The sequence below is a fragment of the Myotis yumanensis genome, unplaced genomic scaffold, assembly GCF_028538775.1.
Source record: "Myotis yumanensis isolate MYYU_CA2020_CCGP unplaced genomic scaffold, mMyoYum1.0.hap1 SCAF_16, whole genome shotgun sequence".
Lineage (NCBI taxonomy): Eukaryota > Metazoa > Chordata > Mammalia > Chiroptera > Vespertilionidae > Myotis > Myotis yumanensis.
The window spans coordinates 41,538,371-41,560,718 of record NW_027223767.1 but is presented as its reverse complement, the minus strand read 5'-3'; the positions used below and the strand labels follow the sequence as shown (position 1 = coordinate 41,560,718).

Sequence of the window (22,348 nt, the reverse complement as noted above, 5' to 3'; positions counted from 1 at the left end):
ATGCAGAGAAAGAGTTCCAGCTGCTAAAGCAACACGGGCGACTAGCGCCCTCTGGTTCTGTGGGTACTGAAGGAAGGAAGGAAGAGGCCCCCTCGCCTGGTCCACCCTTCATGATCACCCTGTGGATGACCCGTGGCCTCCTGCTGTCCCCTGTCCCAGGCCCCTCCACCGCCACCCTCCTGGGGGTCAGGAGGGCCGCCTGAGCAAACAAAGCCACCGTTGGCTGGCCCGTGTCTGCAGGCAGAGCGATGGCCTAGCACACCCTGTGATGCGCCCCAATATTCTAGACCTGCTGCCTCTTGGTTATCCACACCTCAGGGCTGATGCTGGACCGTGGCATCAGGCGAGGCTGAACGTACAGCTCTTGGGCGCTCTTCTTCCTTCGGCCTTTGGTGGGGGCCCACCCAGGCCACTCCCTGCCTCGGTTTACCTCTCTGTTCAACAGTCCTCTGCATGGGAAAGGACAATTATAGACGAGCTGGCCTGGGCCCAAAGCTTCCTGCTGCCCCTGAGCCAGCCACCCCTGGCACAGGCCTCAGAGGCTGCAGCCTGCGCTAGCTGGCTTTCGCCCTAGACTTCCTGAGGGGGAAGGGCTGTCTGGGACCTGAGGCTGCCCCAGCCTCCCGTGGGAGGCCTCTTTTTCCTTGTGGCTGCCTGGGAGACCATTCTGTCAACCACCCCCGGATGGCATGCATCCCCAACTTGGCCTGGCCTTTCCCCAGCACCTGGAGGAGGCCCCCCGACCCCCTGCAATCTCTTGCCTTCAGATCCATTCTGCCTGCTTAACAGGCCAACTCTCTGGCACCATGATTTTTATAACGAAGTGGTTCCCTAATTACAAGAGAAAGAGTGTGCCTCTGACAGATCTCAGACAGCGCTTTCAGCCCGGCCTGCATCCAACGCTGCCCTGGCCCCCGGAGCAGGCTGGGCTGCCTCATTAGAAACTGGGTGAGTCCTGCAAGTGGGGTCCTCCCAGATGAGCCTGGGACCGAGCAGGGCCCCATGGCCTCCGCTCTGCCCTCCTGCACACAAGGGTGCAGGAGGCCCAGGCCCTGCCTCCCCGGAGGCCCTCTGGGGGGGTGGGGGGGCAGTGCAGCCTGCCAAGAAGATGTCCAATTTCCAATCTCCGGTTTTATCTCCAAATCCCAGCTCTGTGTAAGCTCCTCCGCTGCCCTCAAGGGCTGCTCGGTGAAGGAGCAAGAGCCTTCACCTCTCTGTTTATGGAGTTTCCCCCGAGCCTGATAAGACCGATTGTTTTTCATCTTATTGATCTGGCCTGGTTGCGGAACACCGAGTCGAGGGAGTTACGAGGGGCTCGTGGATGTCGGAGGCTGCCTCGGGGCGGGGGCTCACCTAGTGTCTAATGTGGGTGGGGAGCTCTGCATGTCCTGGCCCCTTCTGCACCCAACGGTAGCCAGTAGCACAGACGCTTGGAGGGGCGATGCCGAGAGAGCTCCCCCCGCCCCCCGAAAAGGAAGTAACTGGAGGGCGAGGGTGCTGATGATCCTGGAATGTTTCAGCTCGGGCATTAGAAGCTGGTGGCTATGAGGGACTGCGGGTGGAAGGGGCGCAGGGATCAGGGCCCCACGGCTGCTCTGCTCTCCTCCTGGCCCCCCCCAGAAGCCCAGTGCAAACCCTACTACTCGGACTACTCCCGCTTCCGGCTCCTCGTCCACAACTTCTGCACCAGCCACTACCTGGATCTCTTCATCACGGGGGTCATTGGGCTGAACGTGGTCACCATGGCCATGGAGCACTACCAGCAGCCCCAGGTAGGAGTGAGTGGCCAGCCATGTGGGCCCTGCCTCAGCTGTGGGGCCCCGGGGGTGAGACCAGCCAAGCCTGAGCTGGGCCCTCTGCATGGGTTCCTCCTGTAGCCCTCTCACTACCCTGGGAGGTGGGTCTCATCTTGGGTTAACAGATGAGGACACTGAGCCTCAGAGAGGTTAGTTGACTTGACCAAGGTCACAAAGCTTGGAAGTAGAGGACCTGATTTCTTCACCCAGCACGTATGGATTGATTGAGTGCCTACCCTGTGCTGAGCTCTGCACCTGTGAGGGTAACGAGGCAGACTGGACCTAGCCGGCGTTGCTATGTGGTTAGAGCATTGGCCCAGGCATGGAAGGGTCGCGGGTTCGATCCCCAGTCCCGGTTGGGGCACGTGTGGGAAGCAACCAATTGATATTTCTCTGTTTCTCAAACTCTCTCTCTCTCTTCCACTCCCTTCCTCCCTCCCTTCCACTCTCTCTAAAAAAAAAATCAATAGAAAAAATATCCTTGGATGAGGATTTAAAAAATAAAATAAATTTAAAAAGAAGGCAGACTGGTGCCAGCCCTTCTGCAGTATAGGTTCTAGTGAATGTCCAGCCCCCAAACTCACCAGCAATCTTGCCACTCCTCCAGTCAGCTTTCATCGGCTTCCCTCCAGGCCTCAGTGTTCCCATCTGTAAAATAGGAACATTGAACTGGTAATGCACAAGGCCCCGGCCAGTTCTTGCATTCCCCGTGAATGGGGACCCTACTCTGACCTACAGTAGTAAGCAGTGGCCAGCCAACATGGCTGGAACAGAGAAAAACGGTCCTCTCACACTCACCCTGTCTCCCAGATCTGGGAGGGATGATTGGCTGGGGGCAGCAGGTATCATCCCTGGCCTTATCCATCATACCTCATCCCTGCCAGATCCTGGACGAGGCTCTGAAGATCTGCAACTACATCTTCACCATTATCTTCGTCTTGGAGTCAGTTTTCAAACTCGTGGCCTTTGGCTTCCGTCGGTTCTTCCAGGACAGGTAACAGAGGGGAAGGGGACAGGTGACAGAGGGGAAGGGGACAGGTGACAGAGAAGGGTTTGGGAGTGGGGAAGGACCTAGAGCAGCGGTTCTCAACCTGTGGGTCGAGACCCCTTTGGGGGTCGAACGACCCTTTCACAGGGTTGCCTAAGACCATCGGAAAACACATATATAATTACATATTGTTTTTGGGATTAATCACTATGCTTTAATTATGTTCAATTTGTAACAATGAAAATACATCCTGTATATCAGATATTTACATGACGATTCATAACAGTAGCAAAATTACAGTGATGAAGCAGCAACAAAAATAATATTATGGTTGGGGGTCACCACAACATGAGGAACTGTATTAAAGGGTCGCGGCATTAGGAAGGTTGAGAACCACTGACCTAGAGCCTAAAGACCTTTCTTGACTCCTGAGATTCAGCCCAGGACCTACCAAGAGCTGGTGGTGGGGTGGGTTGTGTGATATCCAGGGCCTGGGAGATGGGAGAGAAGGAAGGGAACTTAACAAGACAGGGCCTGGGGGACAGTGGCAGCTGGAGATCAATGTGGCCCAGACTGGGGCTTAAGAGCGGAGAGCGTGGCGCCAGACTGCCTAGACCAGATTTGAACCCTGGCTCCACCACTTAGAAACTGGTGACGTTGGGTAAGTTACTTAAAATCTCGGTGCCTCCATTTCCTGGTCTGTAAAATGGGAGCTAATATATCCGTATCACAGAGTTGTAAAGAGTTCCTATTTATAAAGCCCTTAAAACAGCGCTTGGCACATAGCAAACAGCATAGAAGTGCTAAGTAAAACAGCAGATGAATAACAATGAAAAGCAGAGGCCCTCAAGCTTAAGTCACAGCCCTGCCTATGCCACCGACTGGACTGGCTAAGTGACCATAGACAAGTGACCTCCACTCCTTTCTGTAGCCCAAGCTGCCTCCTCCTCCTCAGGGCCCCCCCTTCCCCCCCCCCACCCCCCCACACACACACACACACTCAGGGATCTGTGTCCTGGGTTTCCAGGTGGAACCAGCTGGACCTGGCCATTGTGCTGCTGTCCATCATGGGCATCACACTGGAGGAGATCGAGGTCAACGCCTCACTGCCCATCAACCCCACCATAATCCGCATCATGAGGGTGCTGCGCATCGCCCGAGGTCAGTGGCCAGCTGCCTGCCCACCACCCTCACCCTGCCTGGGGGACTGGCCCCGGGGGTGGGGGATTGCAGGGGTCAGCTCGGGTGCTGGCCAGGGACTGAGTAGGTGTGGGTTCCTGTGGGTATTTCTCCCAGCCTCCGCCAAAGGGGACGATCATGGCTGGGCTGAGGGTGGCAGTGGAGCCATGGCAGCCTGGCTCGCTGGGGCTGGGCACCCTACCCGCCCCGGCCCTGGCCGTGGCCCCACCAGCTACATGACCTGGGACTCAGAGGGGCCAGCTCACGACTTTGTCCTTTCTGCAGTGCTAAAGCTGCTGAAGATGGCTGTGGGTATGCGGGCGCTGCTGGACACAGTGATGCAGGCCCTGCCCCAGGTAGCTGGGCGTTGGGGGCAGGTGGGCGGGGTCCTCTCGGGGAGGGGGGTGCTCTCCGAAGGGGTGGGGGGCTCAGGGAAGCTGGCCGGGAGATCCGGCGGCACCTTTTCCATTTCTTTTCCTCTTTTCCAGGTGGGGAACCTGGGACTTCTCTTCATGTTGTTGTTTTTCATCTTTGCAGCTCTGGGCGTGGAGCTCTTTGGAGACCTGGGTGAGTTGGGGTGGGGAGGGTGGAGAAGCCAGGCCTGGGGCCCCGGGGCCTCCTGGACTAACTCGGGCCTCTCTCCCCCTCCCGCCTCCAGAGTGTGACGAGACGCACCCCTGCGAGGGCCTGGGCCGGCACGCCACCTTCCGCAACTTTGGCATGGCCTTTCTGACCCTCTTCCGAGTCTCCACAGGGGACAACTGGAATGGCATTATGAAGGTAAGAGCCGCCTGCAGTGGGGCACCCCCGGGGCTGGCTCGGGCCCCAAGATTCCTTGGCGAGATGTGACTAAAAGCATGTGCCCTTCTATCCCCCATGTGGAACACAGCACCTCCCTCTCCCCGGGCCCCCGAGTCACCCTCTGACTCCCAGGCCAGTGTCTAACGCTCTCCTATCCGCCCCTCCCCCCATGACCCCGGCACTGTGGGTCCCTCCTCCTGCCCTTCCTTCTCCTCCTTCGTGCTCTGTGACACCGGTGACCCGATTTCCCACGACAGCTCCGTCCGCTGTCCGCCCAGCCTCACCCCTCTGCCCGCCTCCCCCAGGACACCCTCCGGGACTGCGACCAGGAGTCCACCTGCTACAACACGGTCATCTCCCCCATCTACTTCGTGTCCTTCGTGCTGACGGCCCAGTTTGTGCTGGTCAACGTGGTGATCGCCGTGCTGATGAAACACTTGGAGGAGAGCAACAAGGAGGCCAAGGAGGAGGCCGAGCTGGAGGCCGAGCTGGAGCTGGAGATGAAGCCGCTCAGCCCGCAGCCCCACTCGCCGCTGGGCAGCCCCTTCCTCTGGCCCGGGGTCGAGGGCCCCGACAGCCCCAAGCCTGGGGCCCCGCACGCCGTGACCCACGCTGGAGCGGTCTCCTCTCGCTACTCCCTGGAGCCCCGCACGGTGAGCACACGTCCCCACCTGCTCTAGGGGGTGTGGGGGGACGGGGACAGGTGGGTGGGTGGCCAGTGGCTCAGTGGGTGGTACACAGGGAGTGGGCAGCACAGCTGACCCCAGGGCTCCCCCTGGCCCTCCTGCTGCTCCTGCCTGGATGTGGAGGGACCAGCAGTCCCCTGCCCATCCCCGTGATGGCAGCCCACACTCACTGCCCAGGGCCACACATGTGCTGGCTCACTCATCCCTGAGCCTCCGCCGGCCTGGCCTCCCCTTCCTGGCTCTCAGGTTCAAGGCTAAGTTTTCTGTTTCCTTCCTGTTTCTTTCTTACCCTTGCCCGATTACCAAACCTCTTTCCTTCCCACCCTCGACCTGCCTGATTCCATCTCCCTATCCTTTTCCCCAATCCTCTCTCCTCTCTTTCCTTCTCCCTCTCCCTGTGGGCTCTTATCTTCCATCTCCCATCTCTCCTTCCTCTTCCCACCCCTCTTTCTTCCCCACCACCCCCTTCCCTCCTCTTCCTCTGGCTCTTTGTCGCTGTGTGTGCACACACACACACGTGTGTGTGTGTGTGTGTGTGTGTGTGTGTGTGTGTGTCCTCCTCTTTCTCCCTCTGTGTCTCTGGTCAATCCCCTGCCCCCTCACTGCCCCTCTGACCCCCGTTCCCTGACTCTCCGGCTCCCCCTATGGGCTGGTCCTTCCCAGGACAGACAGATGTTTGACACCATATCCCTGCTGATCCAGAGCTCCCTGGAGGGGGAGCTGAAGCTGATGGACGAGCTGGCAGGCCCAGAGGGCCAGCCCTCTGCCTTCCCTCCAGCCAGCAGCCCGGGCGGCTCCGACCCACAGGTTACTGTGCCCGTGCTGTGCCTGCTTCTGGGAGGTGGGGCGTGTCCTGCGCACTGGGGGCCTGGAGAAAGAGCAGCCTGAGGGCCTCCGTTGGGCTTCGGGCTTGGCAGGAGGCACCGGGGTGTCCCTCCGCCTGAGAAGAGGCTCTGGATCACACAGTTGGAAGGGAGGGTGCTGAGATGGGACTCTGAGTGAGAGGGTGGATGGAGACGGGGTTTGGAGAGAGCACTGGTGAGAAAGAACCTGAACGAGGAGAGGGGGCTGGGACAGGGCGTGGAGCAGGTGAGGCGCCAGGCCCAGGGAGAAAGGCCTCTGGGAGCAGAGCAGGTGGCGAGGGGACCTACTGAGGGACACGCTCAGGCCACGGTCTTCCTTCTCTGAACCCACCAGCACCCCCGCCCCCCCCCCCCCCCCCCCCCCGTCCTCTGTTTGGAGGCTTTTGAAGCCATGGGACCCCCTGGGCATGATGGGTGCGGGCAGGAGCCCGTGGATGCCGACCTGGTCCTGAGAAAGAACGAAGGCTCCAGCTGGGAGTGGATTCTGGGACTCGGGTGTGACATATGGCTCGGCTTCTTCCTCAAGCCCAGCCCCTTCCCACGGTGCCACGGGTTTTTCTCCCCAAGTCCCATCTAGACGTGGATCTCCTGCTTTCTGGGGTCCTCCACTTCTCCCCCCGTGACCTCTCTGGCTGCCCTTGACCCCTCCACGTGGCAGAGAACCCCCCTCCACCCTTCTCCTAGGCTAGGGGCTGCCGCAGACCTGGAAAACAGGTGTCAGCTGGAGACAGAAAAGCCTCGAGTCCCACAGGCCCTGTTGGGTGAAGGGGTGGACAGGCAGGTTCCCAGAGTCTGGGATACCTGTATCCTGATCCAGAGAAATGTACAGTGATCCTCCCAGGGCAGGGGACCTGGCCTCCAGGGTCTCAGAGGGGCTGTAGGGACCGGAACCTGGCCAAGCCCTAGAGTGACCAGAGGGAGAGGGAGTCCTCCCTGAGCCGCCCCTCCTGAAGGAGGCCCGTGGGGAGAGGTGCTGAGAGGGAAGAGGGTGCGATGGGAAGGGGTCAGGGCAGCCAGCTCATCGGGCTGGACGGCCCCGCTGCCCCCCAGGGTCCTGTGGGCACTGACGTTGCCCCCAGTAGGTTCCAGGTGAGACAGCCCGCTGGTGTGGCAGCCCACCCAGGTGTGTCCAGTGCAGGCTGGCAGGAGGAGAGCATCTCCCAGAGCCCAAGCCATGCCAGCAAGCGGAGGAGGCCCCGGGAGGGGAGCAGCCGGAATCCGGGGGCAGACCAAGTCCTGCCAGGCTTTTGGAAGCAGAGAGAATAGGCAGAAAGCAGTCATCAGCTCGGCGGCTTTGTCCCCAGCACACCCCCCCACCCCCCCCACCCCACGCCGCCGCTGTCTGTGCTGAGGGCAGAGAGGCGCGTTGCTGGCCTTTCTGCATTTTTTTTCTCCCTGGAATCTTCATGAGAGTCTAAAGCCCTCCCCATCCTGCTCCCTCCCTGAGGGGGGGCGGGGGGCTCTTAGGTTCCTGGGGTATCTCTAGAATACGTTTCTGTGTCTCCTGCTTTGTCATTGTTTGCTCTGGCTCTTTGGTGCCTGCTGCAGCCTCTCTGATCAGAGTGGGGGTTTGAGGTGGGGGGGGGGCGGGGGGCGGAGCTGTCAGTTGACTCGGGAAGCCGGTGGGGAGAGAGAAGGGAGGCCCCTTTTCCCTGTGCTTCGTGGAAAGGGGGCAGGGGGGCTCTGTGTACGTGCGTGTGCGTTGCATGTGTGTGCGTGAGGGCTCTCCGTCCTGGTTTCTCATGCCTGCTCATCTCTCTCCCTGTCTAGATCCCTCTAGCTGAGATGGAGGCTCTGTCTCTGACGTCAGAGATTGTGTCTGAACCGTCCTGCTCTCTAGCTCTGACGGATGACTCTTTGCCTGATGACACTCACACACTCTTACTTAGTGCCCCGGAGAGCAATGTACATGCACAGCCCCTCACTGCCCCCCGCCCCCCCCCAGCCTCCCCGGGGGCGGGGCTGGCTGCCGGGCTCCAGATCCCTGCCCCTCCCCTGTCACGGCCCCACGCAGAGGCACAGGCACAGGCAGAGGCACAACCGCAGGCACTCGGTGCCCCAGGCTTTGTTAGGGCTCTCGGGTCCCCCCCTGTGGACAAAGAAATGAGATCATGTGAAATCGGGCCTCCCCCAGAAGGGCCCAGGGGCTGCAGTTGTGAAAGGGTTACTCCGGACCCACAGGAGGACACAGCCCAAAGCAGAGGTGGCATCAGGCAGCTGACCAAAGGCCCGCCTCGATGCAGAACCAGCCTCCGAGTTTGGAGCCCTGTGCCAGCCAGCCCTCCCCCTCCCTGCCCCCCTCTTTCCTACCTGCCCTTTCTCCCCACCCCCACCCCCACCCCCGCCATCTGCCACCATGTAGTGGGTAAGAGCCACATTTCTGCTGCCACCATCTTGCCCTTTTCCAATGGGGCGGGGGGGGGGGGGGGCGTCCTGTCCTCTCTGTCCCTGTCCCTGTGTGTCCCTGTGTCCAGGGGCTTCTTTGTGTTTTGACAGCTTCTCCACCCTTGCCCGACCCCTGGTCCCTTCTGACTATGAGCAGCCCCCTCCTCCCACCCTTCTCCTTTCTCTTAGGACTTAAGAGGGGACTGGGACCCCTTCCTCACAGCAGGGCTCTGTCCCTAGGGGTCTTGGGGTGGGTGCAGAAGTGGAACCTGAGCTGAGCGGGGGAAGCAAAGGAACCACACTGTCTTCAGCACAGCCATCCCCAGGCCTGGTGGCTGCTCAGCCGGCTGGGCCCGTGTGGGACCCTACAGCCGCCCTGAGAACTGGGAACAGACCGGGGGAGAGAGAAGTCTCTTGGGAGCAAACCTCGTCTCCCTCTGGCTGGGGTCAAAGGCTGGTTCCTGCCTTTCTTTGAAATAGATTCCAGACACCCACCTTAACCTCCCGTCTCTCCACTGAGGACCTGAGTGCCCAGCCCACCCCCATCGCGTGATTAAAAGGGGAGAGGGAGACGGGCGGGTAAGCCAGCGGTGGCATCCCCTAGTGCTCATGTCGTTCAACCTGCTCACTCGGCCCATGCCCAGTGCTGGTGCTGAGGCCGCCTTAAAAATGGGATGGGGACCTAGAAGGCAGTCCCAGCTGCCAAGTCTCCCCCATTCCCAGTCCCCCCACAGCCCCAGCAGGGAGGACTGCGGGATGCTGGTAGCTTTTCATCCTCCCTTGTGGTCCTTCGGCCCCTCTCAGGGGGGCCTTGAGGATCAGCTCTTAAACCAGGCTGGGGGCTGGGGGCTGCTCTCCCTCCTTTGGACACCTCCTCACCCTCCACCCCCGCACCCCCCCCCCCCCCCCGAGGCTCCAAGGGTTACAGTGTGGATGGTTTTGTGGGGTGAGGGCCTCCTCCCGCCTCCTTCCTCCCTGTGTATGGAGGGCTCCTCCATGTGTCTGCCCTTCTGCCTGACACTCATCCCATCACCACCTTGTCCGAGAAGGGGGTGGGGGCCGGGGCCTCGGGCGGTGGCGGGGGGTGGGGAGCTTTTGGCCTCTGCTGTCCATCTCTGCCTCAGTTACCCAATCTGGATGCCCCCTCTTCCGCCCACCTCCCTCCCCTGTTTCTTTTGCAGAGGGGGCCCCACCCAGGGGAGGTGCCAGACCTGCTGAGCGTGCGGAAGTCCGGGGTCAGCCGCACGCACTCACTGCCCAACGACAGCTACATGTGCCGCGATGGAAGCACTGCCGAGGGGTCCCTGGGACACAGGAGCTGGGGGCTCCCCAAAGCTCAGTCAGGTACCAGGGCCCAGGGCAAGCCAGCATGGCTCACACTGGGGACCTCGTCCTTGGCTCGGCTCCGTCCTAACCTGGGGGGAAACTGAGGCAGCCAAAGAGGGCTCTCCTACTTCTGAGGAGCCCCCAGCCCCTGCTTGAGGGAGGTGGCTTTCGAACGGGGTGAGGGTTCTGTGGTAAGGATGGAGACCCTGATGGGGGCACGGAGAGAGGAAGGGAGGGGACTCAGGTGGGAGCCAGACTGGCGGGCCCTTCACCTCTTCCCTTTCCTCCTTCCCCTGTCCCCCTCACCCCGCAGGCTCTGTCTTGTCCGTTCACTCCCAGCCAGCAGACACCAGCTACATCCTGCAGCTTCCCAAAGATGCTCCCCGTCTGCTCCAGCCCCACGGCGCCCCCACGTGGGGCACCATCCCCAAACTGCCCCCGCCGGGCCGCTCCCCTTTGGCTCAGCGGCCTCTTAGGCGCCAGGTAAGCAGATGTGGAGGTGGGCCTGGGCCTGAGGGCTAGCCTCTCTGCCGGGAGTCCCAGGTTGTTGGTGATGACCAGGGTTGCCACTTCCATTCTCCCAGCAAACACTGACTCTGAGGCAGTGACAGGCCAGGCCAGGCGCCAGGACACAAAGCCAGACCAAGCAGAGGTGGTCTGTGACCACTCGGACTTTGCCCCCCTCCCCCGTTTCCCTGAGGAAGCCTGGAGACCAGAGGAGGCCCAGGTTGCCCAGGGACGCATGACAAGTTGGAGATGAGCCAGGCTTCTGACTCCCTTTCCCGACCCACAGCTGCCTCCCTGTTCTCTGTATTTCTAGACCTAGCTAAGGGGCACGAGGCACATTTTTTAAAAAATATGTTTTTATTGATTTCAGAAAGGAAGGGAGAAGGAGAGAGAGATAGAAACATCAGTGATGAGAGAGAATCATTGATCGGCTGCCTCCTGCAAGCCCCCTACTGGGGATGGAGCCCCACAACCCAGGGCATGTGCCCTGACCGGGAATCGAACTGTGACCTCCTGGTTCATAGGTCGACGCTCAACCACTGAGCCGCACCGGCTGGGCACGAGGCACATTTTAGGTGTCTCCATCTTTGGCCAAGCCTGGGGCCCACCTTCTGGAGCCCACTCCTTCTTGCAAAGCACAGAGCAGAGGCTCGTGTAGCCAGGCGAGGCTTGTGTGTTCACCAGCGGTGTGTGTCCTTATGCCTGAGCATGGCCACGTGAGAATCTGCTCAATCCCACCCATTGGGAGAACAGTCCCCATTCATCCTGTAAATATTCACTGAGCATCCCTGTGTGCCAGGCCCCGGGGAGACAGACAAATGAGACAGCCCCCGAGCTCAGGGTGTGAGCGTAGACATACACCCCACCAGATCTCTGTGGTGACAGGTCGCGGGCTGAGATGATCATGGGCCCGGTGCAGCAGGGAGCAAAGACGAGGAAGGGGTCCGTCTTATTGGAGGGTAGAGACTGTCGGGCTGTACATCACAGGGGACCTGAGCTCATAAAGTTGAGGGCTTAAGGCCTAAGAGGCAGGGAGGCATGAGGGAGCCGGCTGGGGAGCAGAGCTGGCCCAGTGCCTCCTTGTGTCCTGGGGGCTGGGAATTGCAGGCTTGGGGGAGACACCGAGGAGGGCAGTGGCCAGAGGGCCTAATGCACATGGCCCGTATCTCTCCACAAGAGCCAATACTGGACCCTCCGTTAGGGTGGTCCTGCAGCTCCCTGGACGGGGAGGAGGGGGCTTGCTGGCTTGCCTGGAGGAACAGCTAATGGGGAAGAGGAAGCCCCCAGGCTGAGCCCTCCCCCCACCCCATACAGGCAGCAATAAGGACCGATTCCTTGGACGTTCAGGGCCTGGGCAGCAGGGAGGACCTGCTGTCAGAGGTGAGTGGGCCCTCCCCGCCTCTGGCCCGGACCTCCTCCTTCTGGGGCCAGTCGAGCACCCTGGTGCAGCATTCCCGCAGCCAGAGCAAGATCTTGAAGCACACGCACTCGCCAGCCCCCTGCCCGGGCCCAGAACCCACCTGGGGCAAGAGCCCACTGGAGGCCAGAAGCAGCTTAGAGCTGGACACGGAGCTGAGCTGGGTTTCAGGAGACCTCCTGCAGGCGGGCAGCCAGGAGGCGCCCCCTTCCCCGCGGGACCTGAAGAAGTGCTACAGCGTGGAGGCGCAGAGCTGCGGGCGCCGGCCCGCGTCCTGGCTGGAGGAGCAGAGGAGGCATTCCATTGCTGTCAGCTGCCTGGACAGTGGCTCCCAACCCCACCTGGACCCCGGCCCCTCGGGCCTCGGGGGGCAACCTCTTGGGGGGCCTGGGAGCCGGCCCAAGAAAAAACTCAGTCCGCCCAGTATCTCTATAGACCCCCCTCAGGGCCAGGGCACTCGGCCCCCACCCAGCCCTGGCATCTGCCTCCGGAGGAGGGCTCCGTCCAGCGACTCCAAGGATCTCTCGGCCTCCGGCCCCCCTGACAGCATGGCTGCCTCACCCTCCCCAAAGAAAGACATGCTGGGTGTCTCCGGTTTATCCTCTGACCCGGCAGACCTGGACCCCTGAGTCCTGTCCCCCCTCTCCCACTCACCTTTCTCCACTGGGTGCCAAATCCACGCTCCTCCTCTTGGGCTGTATTCCTGACAAAAGTTCCATGTGGACACCCAGGAGGCGCCCCTCCCTGCCTCGGTGGCACTGGGCACTGGCCACTGCAGGATTCCCAGCGAGTGGGGAGCAGCAGCCCTGCCCACCCTGGCTCCAGGCAGGAAGAGAAGCCCAGTGTCGCTGAGGTTCCCGACACCAGGAGCTGTTGGGAGAAAGCAATACGTTTGTGCAGAATCTATGTATATTCTATTTTATTAAATTAATTGAATCTAGTATATGCGGGATGTACGGCATTTTGTGACTGAGGAGACTTGTTCCCTTCCACTTTTATGTGTCTCAGAACGTCTGCCTCGGCTATTTTAACCTAAAACCACCCGTCTAGTTATACTCCCTCTTCTTGCAAAGCACAAGCTGGGACGGCGAGTGCATCACAGCCCTGCCGGCGACCCATCTTCGGCGGAGAGCGAGGACCATTTTGGAAACTGTAATGTAACTTATTTTCTCCTTAAACCTCGTCATCATTTTCTGTAGGAAAAAAAAAAAAAGAGAGAAAAAGAAAAAAATATATAAGATTTTACAAATGAAATGAAACCTTTTTATATATACATACATACATATCTATATCTATATATCTATATCTATATAATAAAGTAATTTTCCAAAATAAAGCTAATCACGGTCCAGAGTAAAAGCACAAGGCACAGTTAGGCATTTCCGGCCGGCACTGGGGAGAGATTCCTGGAGGTGGGGAGTGGGCGGTGGGGAGGGAAGGGGCCAAAGCTGCCTCTGCATGTGTGTGCGCACGTGTGTGTGCGCATGAGTGTGTATATGAGTGTGTATGTGAGGGTGTGTGTGTATAAGTGGTATGAGTGTATTGTGAGTGTGTGTATATGAGTGGGTGTGAGTGGATGTGTACGAGTGTGTGTGTATGTGTGAGTGTATATGAGTGTGTATATGATTGTATATGAGTGCGTAAGTGTATGAGTGTGTATGCGAGGGTGTGTGTGTATAAGTGGTGTGAGTGTGTTGTGAGTGTGTGTGAGTGGATGTGTATGAGTGTATGTGTGAGTGTGTATGAGTGTGTATATATGATTGTGTATGAGTGTCTATGTGAGGGTGTGTATGTATAAGTGGTATGAGTGTATTGTGCGAGTGTGTGTGTATATGAGTGAGTGGATGTGAGTGTGTGTATGTATGAGTGTATATATATCTGAGTGATGAGTATGAGTGTATATATATGAGTGAATGTGTATGAGTGGATGTGTGTGTATATGTGAGTATATGTGTATGTGTTCGTGTCTGAGGCAAAAAGAACCCAAATGCCTCTCCCTGGGGGGCTGCCACCTTCCAGCCTGACCTCCGGGGGGAGGGGAGGAGGGGAGAGGCCCACCCTCTGGAGGCGGAAGGCTGGGCCGGCAGGATCCACTCCGGCTTCTATCAAAGCGTTATCGCTGCTTCCTCTGAGCCAGGCAGCTCTGAATGTAATTCCAGATTAACTCTTATTTCTGCTGACAGCTATCAGCCTCGCACTGAAAGCTGGAAATTGGCATAATGAAGCTGTTTTGGTTAATGGGGCCGAGGGAGGCTGGGAGAGGCAGCTTCAGCTGCTGAGATCCCACCCCGGGGTTGGTGGGGGAGGGGCCGGTGCTGCTGGGTTTGCCTTTCCCAGGCTTCCGCAGGGCAACCTCAGCAGTCTGGCTTCAGCTCCCAAGTTTGCAGGAGTCTCTGACCCGCGCTGCGGGGACCAGCCCATCGGGACAGGCGGTGGGTTAAGCTATGTAAACAGAGGGCTGCTGCCTCCCAAGTGGAGGGGGCCGGGGCCAGGTGTCCAGTGGAACTGGTAGGTGGGGAAGCCAGGCCGCTGAGGGGGGAACTGGCCCCTGGGGCTGATGAGTGAGTACCCACAAGGTGTCCATGCTGCCTGCTGCTGCCGGCCCAGTGGGAGCACGCAGAGGAGGGAGGGAGGGGAAGGAGGGGCAGGAAGAAGGGCAGAGGAGGCGGGGCTGTCGACATGGCCCAGAACCTCCTTTCTGGTGCTACCGCCGCCGGGCAATAGTCTCTGGTCTGAAACCCTGGTGCCACAAGGCAGCGCTCAACCGGCCTGTCCCTGCTGGCCACCCAACCCCACTGCCTTGAACATGCGCAGCACCTTCAGACTCCAGGATTCTTGAAACTTCCAACAGCAGCTGGCAGCTCTCACTCACAGCTCCTCCCCCTCTGAACCTGGGACCAGGGGGGCAGCGGGTGGGTGCCAGACTGCTGGGCGATGAACCTGGATGCTTTTTCCAACTTGGTGTTTCCTAACCTGGACAGAAATGATACCACTCCTTACAGCAAACACCTGGTTTGATTCTCTTGGAGTTTGATCCAAAAACCTGCAATAATGTCAAATCCTATTTTCTCTGTCCTCCTTGGGTGGGGAAGGGGCGGGGGGGGGGGGGGGGGGGGGGGCGGGGGGGGTGCTCATAGAAGCTGCCTTTTTTTTTGCCAAACTGTACAAAATTCCTAGAGTTTTGTGACCTAGGCTTGCAGATTAAGCTTTTCTATTTTTGTAGAATCCTGTAGCTGTCTATTCCTTAGTAAGGCTGTGGGGGTGGGGGGGTGGGGAGGAGGTTCTGAAGCCTTCTTTCCTCTAATAGTTGGAGGATTCTGGGTCAAGATGAAGCCAGAGAGCTGAGCTGCCACCCTGTCCCCTCCATCCCAGCCCAGGACCCCTCAGCCTCAAAGTGGATTTGGGGGAGGGAATTGTGGCATCTCCCCTAACAATGTAAAGTCTTTATCAATGATGGAAACTGTTGTGTCCCATTAAAAGAGCTTGAAATGGAAATAATGGCACTACTGACTCTTATGAACAGTAGTAATAATAACAATGATGCTCACCTCCTGATTCTTGTGTGGATGGTTTTTTATTCGGCTCTAGGATACTGGGGCAGGGAGCAGAGGAGTGTGAGGAGGCTGGGGTTGGGGAGGGGCTGATGGGGAGGCAGCAGGTCTTGAATTAGTGCCCTCCAGCGACAGAGGTGGAACTGACTAGGAACTTCAGGGATGTGGGGGCTTTGGGAGGTAGGAACAATCTATCCTGGCACATCTGCTCTGCGCCTTCTCCCGGGGGGTTCAGAAGAAATCATGTCAACAGCTGCGAGGCCCCCACCTCAGGCTTGGCGGCTTCTGCTTCCCTCTACCCCCAGGCCCCAGGAAAAGGTCTGTCTGGGGGTAGGGAACTGGGAAGAGGAGTGAGCTGAGCTGGTGCACAAAACAAACCTGAGACTCACCGGCAGTCTCGCACTTACTCCTCACAACACGCCATTGCTCTCATTTCCCCAGGAGGCTATGGCTTCCGAGAGGTTCCGTGCTTTGCCCGAGGTCACGCAGCCAGGAAGTGGCAGACTTCATGCGAGGTCTGGCCAACCTGCAGCCCATTGGCTTCACACTACCCCGGCCTCTGCTCCTTGTGGAGGGCATGGGGAATGGTGCAACCTGCCTTGCCAGGGTGGCCTTTTCCAAGGCGATACCACTTGTGTTCATAGAAATGTACATGTGACCCTCCCAGCCTGGCACACCTGGAGGCTGCAGCAGCAGCCACGGCTCTCCACCTTGCAGGGGAGAGAGGTTCGACCACAGCAAAAGGTGTCCCTAAGCTCCAGGTGCTTGTGCAAGGGCTGGCCAAGGCTGGCTCTGCAATCACCCAGTTTCCCAGAAACCACCTTTCCCTGACGTAGTGCTGCCCCTCCCACCCCAGAGCACCCCCTTCCTCCCAGCCCCTTGTCTCCTTTGTCCTCTCCCCTTACCCCATTCAGACCTCCATCATCACCCGTACTCCCCACCCACCACAGCCTGGTGCCCCATGGCCTTCTGTCTGCTCTCCTGGGCTAGCTGAGCGGCCTGACCTGTAGGGCTGGCGACAGCAGTATAGTGAGGGCATCAGACACCAGATGCAGCACCAGCCACCTGCATTTGGTGCCACCCCCACCCAGTGCCCCCTCTGCAGAGGTACGAAGCCAGGGAGAGGACACCAACACATGGACACCCTCTATGGACAGGTGCCCTGCATACTCCATCCCCAAAGGAGGAAACAGGCTCACGGGGCCCAATGAAGGGCTTGTCTGTGATTGGGGAAGCCGGGCCATCAGAGTGCTAAGCCTCCAGGGATCCCTGCCTAAGGCCAGTGACCAGGGCTAAGCTAATCCAAACAGTGGTTTCTAGGAGGGGAGGTAACTCTCCAAAGTGAGTTTAGTTGTTGGCTGGTGTCCTGCTCTGAGGCCACAGCAAAGTAGAGATGAAGGAGGTGGCAGCTCCAGCGAATGCCCAGGTGGGAATTCTGCCAGGGAACATTGAAACTGTCTTAGCCCTGGTCCAGGTGTGGGAAATGCTGACTGTGGCCCACAGAGCTAATTAATTCTTCTTGTCTTGGAAATTCCTGAATCGGGCACAGCAGCCGGTGCTTACAATGCATGCCAAATCAGATCAAGTGCAGGCTGGGGGCAGAGAGCCAACCTCGCTGAGGCCAGGAGTGGGATCAGTGTGGCCTCCACCAGGCTGGGGTCTGGAGGAAGCAGCAGAGAAGGGGGAGGTTGGAGTTTGGGAACTGGAGGCCGGTGGGGGTGCTCCGGACCTTCAAGGAGACACGAGGGGCTGAAATGAACCAGGCAGTGATCGGAGGGGAGAGCCAGAAGCCTGCCTTTGCCATTCCACACCCGCCCCCTTGTCTTGTCAGTTCCCATCTGACTCTCCTTTGCAGCATTTCCTGTCCTTGGGCCTCCCTGTCCCCACCTTGCTCTGCTTTCTTCTGTTCTCTGTTGTCATTCCTGCTCAGAGCTGTACCTTGAAATCATCTTATCTTTTCATCTCTCTGCCAGGAAATCCCCATGCTGGCTTCCCCTGGGATGCTCACTGGCAGGGGAGGCGCAGCACATGCTCTGTCCATCCTGCCTGGAGCTGCAGTCAGCTGGGGAGGGAGGCTGGGGCTGGGGCACTCAAGCTAAAGGAGGTACGGTCCCTCCTTTGCTGCAGCCCAAGCCACAGGTCATTATTGCTCCTCTTAGGAGCCTCCAGCTGGAAAATCTTGGTCTGAAAGCTCAAAGCGGAGTGGACAGTGCCCATAGTGTGTGTGCTAATGCCGCGGTGGCCTTGCCACCTACGACCTCCTTTTAGGGCATGAGATACTGTGTTAAAGGCGAATGGCACCAAATATTAGACCTCGGTCCTTGAGTATGGCTAAGGAAGAATTCAGAACCAAGACGCAAATACAAGCAAAGGTTTATTTAGAAAGTCACCGAGGTAGAAGAAGTGAGTGAGCCAGCTGGGTTGTGTGAGCTCAGGAAACAAGTCACAGAGGCCAAAGAAGGGCCCCTGGAGCTTAGGGAAAAGAAAGACAAAATGTACCAGGGGGAAGGAGAGGGGGACAGGTATGGGTGTGCTCCAGAGAGCAAGAGAGAGCTGGCTCCTTGTCTTAAGGCAGCGGTTCTCAACCTGTGGGTCGCGGCCCCTTTGGGGGTTGAACGACCCTTTCACAGGGGTCGCCTAAGACCATCGGAAAACACATATATAATTACAGATTGTTTTTGTGATTAATCACTATGCTTTAATTATGTTCAATTTGTAACAATGAAATTGGGGGTCACCACAACATGAGGAACTGTATTAAAGTGTTGCGGCATGAGGAAGGTTGAGAACCACTGTCTTAAGGGTTTTCATCTGAAGGCCCCCCCCCCCCCCCCCCCCCCCCCCCCCCGCAAGATCGCAATAGACTATTCATTAGTTTTCCAGGTGTATCTCCTCAGTGTCATGGTCTCCACTGATTGGTTGGCTTGAGGGGAGGGGGGCGGGACGGGGGAATCTTTAGTCATGGCAGCTGGTCCAGCCATTTCATTGCTGCTTTTCTGGGCCTGGAGCTAAAATACAACTGAAGCCTAGACTTTGTCTCTGTGGTCAACAGACCAGAGCCTTTGTTCCTAGGATTATTTGATGTGGGTCAGAACCTCATTGTCTTGAGCTTGACGCTTCAGGGAGTAGTCCTCAAGGACTTGTATGGGGACCATGTGAGGCTTTTCCCCTTCTTCCTCCTCTAAGGGGGTCTACCACATGATTAGAGACACGCTAGGGGAGCGAAGGTCAGGGGGAGGTCTGAACTGCATGACCAGCGATATGCTAGAGAAGGAGAGGTCACCGGGTGGGGAGGCCCGACAATACTTCTTTTCCCAGTGTAGGGTAGCTCACTTTAAAGATGCAGTACGGCCCTGACCGGTTTGGCTCAGTGGGCGGAGCATCAGCCTACGGACTGAAGGGTCCCGGGTTCGGGTTCGGTTCCGGTCAGGGGCATGTGTCTTGGTTTCGGGCACGTGCCCAGTGGGGAGTGTGCAGGAGGCAGCTGATCAATGTTTCTAACTCTCTATCCCTCTCCTTTCCTCTCTGTAAAAAATCAATAAAATATATATATATATTTTTTAAAAAGATGCAGTATGGCTCCAGCAGTAAAGGTCTCTGGGAGATGTTGAACTCTTTGCGACTGTTTAACTCCCTGTTACCATGCTTGGCTGACTACCCCAAAAACTGGAATGCTGCCCCAAGATGAGCATCAGCCCCCGGGAAGGAGGTTAATGAATGTATAGAATGTCATAACTGCCTGATGTTATCTTTAACTTTCCTTTTAATTAGTGATTCATTGTTCTCTGGGGAGGGCCACACAACTATCCGCTATCTGGGTTTCCTATAACCCCGCTATGAACCCCCTTTAAAAGGGACCCTGTCCTGGAGGGGTGTGTGTGTGGATTCTCCCTGGCCTTCACGCCACCCCTGGAAGTAGCTGCTTTGCCCTTGTATGTAAGTGTCTTATTAAAGCTCTTATGAACTTGGATAAGGCTATGGGACAGTTCTTCAGAATCGATCCTGAATTTAGACTTTTTGGGCTTAACACCCAGTTTCGCCTGGTATCTGGGACTTCCTGCCCTGATGACCTTCTGTACCCGGCCTAGCGTCCCTGCTCTGCTCACATCTGTCTAACTGCCTACTATCCCACTTGGTTAGCCAGTCAGCAAACATTTCCTGAGGACCGACTTTGCCAGGCACTGTCCTGGATGCTGAGGATACAGCCATAAACAAGAATTGGTTCTTACCCACTGTCTTCTGGGGTAGGTTAGCCAGACACTGGGTGATACAACACAGGGAGGGGGGGGGGGGGCTGTGCAGAGGAGGGTCCCGTAGCTTAACACAAGTCAGGTGCTGACTCAGTGTGCCTGCAACGTGCTTGCTGTTTTACATTCCTTTCCCATTTAATCCTCAAAGTAACCCTAGGAGGTCCGTACTGTGATTACCCCTGTTTGACAAAGTGAAAGTGGAAGCGCAGAGTGACACTACAGCAACGCTCATCAGGGAGCCAGGCCCTCAGGACAGCAGCAACCAGCAACGTAAGGGAATCTTAGGAAGCCACCCCTGATGCTAAACCCCTGCCCCTGCCCTCTCCTGTGCACATTGTGGTGGGTGTCTCCTGGTTCTCCGGGAACTGTGGGGAGGGGTAGCCTTCTGGATTGTCTGGGAAGACAAGCTCTACCCATTTTACAGATCAGGAGACTGAGCTCCAGAGATGAAGTGACCTTCTCAGGGATCTATTCCCAGAGAGAGTCTTGCTAGGCCCCTCTCGGTCTCAGTGACTCACCACGCCCCACAGTGTTGTGCGGGGTGGGAGCGGGCGGGAGTCCCTTGTAAACAGACCTGCTCCGGTCCCATCAGCCTCAGGACCTGGAGCGGCATCTCTCCCACGCGGCCCGGTGGCCACTCGGGGGCTGTCACCGTGTCAAGGACTCCCCACCCCCACCATCACCGCTGCCCCAAAGTCCCTCCCGGAGCCGCAGCCTTAGCGAAGCTCCGGTACAATCGCAGAGCGGAGATACCAGAATTAGACCCAAAGGGCCTGGGGGTAGGGCTCGGCGGGGCGGGCCGGGCCGGGGCGGAGCGCGGGGCGGAGGAGGCTCTGGCGCCGGCGGCGTCCCAGGCTGGGTCGGGACCGCGCTCGCCAGCCTCGCCGCGCGCCTCGGCCCCATGGACGCGCTGTGCGGCTCCGGGGAGTTCGGCTCCAAGTTCTGGGTAAGCAGGTGTCTCGGGTCCGGGTCCGAGCGCGCGCCCCGGCGAGCCTCCGAGACCGCACTGGGGAGGGGGCCGAGCGGCGCCGGGAGGGTGCAGACCGCCCCGCTCAGAGCCCGTCCCTCGGGGCGCCCGGGACGTGCCCTGCCCTGCCCTCCCCCGCCGCGTGGAGGAGCTGGGACCGCGGCGCTCGGCTCCTGGGGCGCAGTGGGTGGCGTTCAGAGTCGGAAGGTGCCCCCACTTGCCGCCTAGCCTGGGGCTGGCCGCAGGGTGCAGGCTGAGGGTCCCGTCCCAGGGCGGTGGAGCTCTCCTACACCTGCCCCTGGCCCAGGGCATCCAGGGTTGTTGTTCAACCAGGTTTTGGGGAGGTTGGCTCCACTGGACTCTGCCCTTCTTGTAAGGGTTCCTGCCACCTTCCTTTCTGGGGGCAAGAGCAGCTGGAGAGCAGGCTGCCCTCACTGCCCTGGGCTGGGGAGGGAGAGGCAGGCCCTTACAGGTCCCAGAATCACCTGGGCCAGCGGCCGCCTACAGATGAGAAAGGGAGGCCCAGCGAGAGGAAGGGACTTGCCTAAGTCACCTCTTAGAGGAGCGCAGAGCTGGACTAGAAAAGCCGGCCTTTTGTGGATACACCGAACCCCCTTCTAAGCCGTCAGGGTGCTTTCCAGCGCTGACTCCAGGCCCCAGGAGCTCGGGTGCATTCCCTGTCAGCCCCGAGCTTTCCTGCAGCTCCCGGCCCACGGCAGGCAGCCCTGGGAAGCACGTGGTGCCGTGTCTCCGTTGTACAGATGGGCTCAGATTTAAAGGCCTTGTGTGTGGTCGCCCAGGCAATGCCCAGCATAGGCTGGTCCCAAATCCGGGGCCTCTGGACCTGTGTCTCTAAACCCTTTCCCATTTCAAGTATTTGGACATATATGCCTCGTGTGTGTGTGACCAGTGTGTGTTACCATGGGTATGTATTTGTGTGTGTGTTACCTGGGTGTGTGTTACCTGGGTGTGTGTTACCTGTGTGTGTGTGTGTGTGTGTGTGTGTGCATAAGTGTGTCTATACAGGCAGGAACCCCACTAAGGGCTGTGTGTGGAATGGGCTGTGGGGGTTACATGGATTTTTGAAACTTGGGGCGATGGAGCACCTGTAAAAAAAAGAAAAGAGTATCTTTGGAGAATCTCTCTTTCTCTCTGGGTCACTGAAGGGTTAACCGGAGATGATGTGACTTTTCTGGAGCTGCCCTCATTGCCCACCCACCACACATGAGCACCGGCTGTCACTCAGCCTGGACTGGGCACTCCTCACCAGAGTTGGATGGTTGCACCTTTGGCTCCTGAGTACCCCGTTGACCCTTGAACAGTGCAGTGGTCAGGCGTGCTGACCACCCTTGCAGTTGAAATCTGTGCATAACCTAAGTCGGCCTTCCGAACCCAGTACATGAATTCCTAACCACGAGCTAACCCTTAAACAATGTGGGTTTGAACTGCGCCTTTCCATTGAACTGAGTGGATCAATGGAAAATATTCTGCATCTGAGTGGACCCAGGAAGTTCAAAACCCACGTTATTCAAGGGCAAACTGTATGTCCTTTCTCTGTCCACCTGAGCCTGGCTGGGGCGGCTGTGGCATGGCCATGACGTCTGGGTGACCAAGCAGAGGGCTTGCAAATCA

General features: G+C 58.3%; 2 protein-coding genes across 18 annotated transcripts in view; both read left to right on the top strand.

The window, feature by feature from the left end:
- The window catches only part of CACNA1G (calcium voltage-gated channel subunit alpha1 G), a 63,271-nt gene extending 50,380 nt beyond the window's left edge, over nt 1-12,891 (top strand). For 6 of the 16 annotated variants that reach the window (XM_070395273.1, XM_070395276.1, XM_070395277.1 and 3 more), the window contains 12 exons: nt 1,621-1,772; nt 2,681-2,790; nt 3,812-3,945; nt 4,249-4,319; nt 4,452-4,530; nt 4,622-4,743; nt 5,070-5,417; nt 6,114-6,257; nt 8,084-8,218; nt 9,880-10,042; nt 10,338-10,507; nt 11,846-12,891. In XM_070395273.1, the coding sequence (XP_070251374.1) occupies nt 1,621-1,772; nt 2,681-2,790; nt 3,812-3,945; nt 4,249-4,319; nt 4,452-4,530; nt 4,622-4,743; nt 5,070-5,417; nt 6,114-6,257; nt 8,084-8,218; nt 9,880-10,042; nt 10,338-10,507; nt 11,846-12,577 (2,360 nt within the window). In that variant the 3' untranslated portion in view covers nt 12,578-12,891. The remainder of the gene's footprint in view (nt 1-1,620; nt 1,773-2,680; nt 2,791-3,811; nt 3,946-4,248; nt 4,320-4,451; nt 4,531-4,621; nt 4,744-5,069; nt 5,418-6,113; nt 6,258-8,083; nt 8,219-9,879; nt 10,043-10,337; nt 10,508-11,845) is intronic. The other 10 variants (XM_070395288.1, XM_070395286.1, XM_070395287.1 and 7 more) reach the window with 2 other exon arrangements.
- Nucleotides 12,892-20,587: 7,696 nt separating this feature from the next.
- Nucleotides 20,588-22,348, top strand: part of ABCC3 (ATP binding cassette subfamily C member 3) — a 40,920-nt gene continuing 39,159 nt past the window's right edge. Inside the window, exon 1 of one of the 2 annotated variants that reach the window (XM_070392881.1) lies at nt 20,588-20,695. In XM_070392881.1, coding sequence (XP_070248982.1) covers nt 20,651-20,695 — 45 coding nt within the window. In that variant the 5' untranslated portion in view covers nt 20,588-20,650. The remainder of the gene's footprint in view (nt 20,696-22,348) is intronic. The other variant, XM_070392879.1, reaches the window with a different exon arrangement.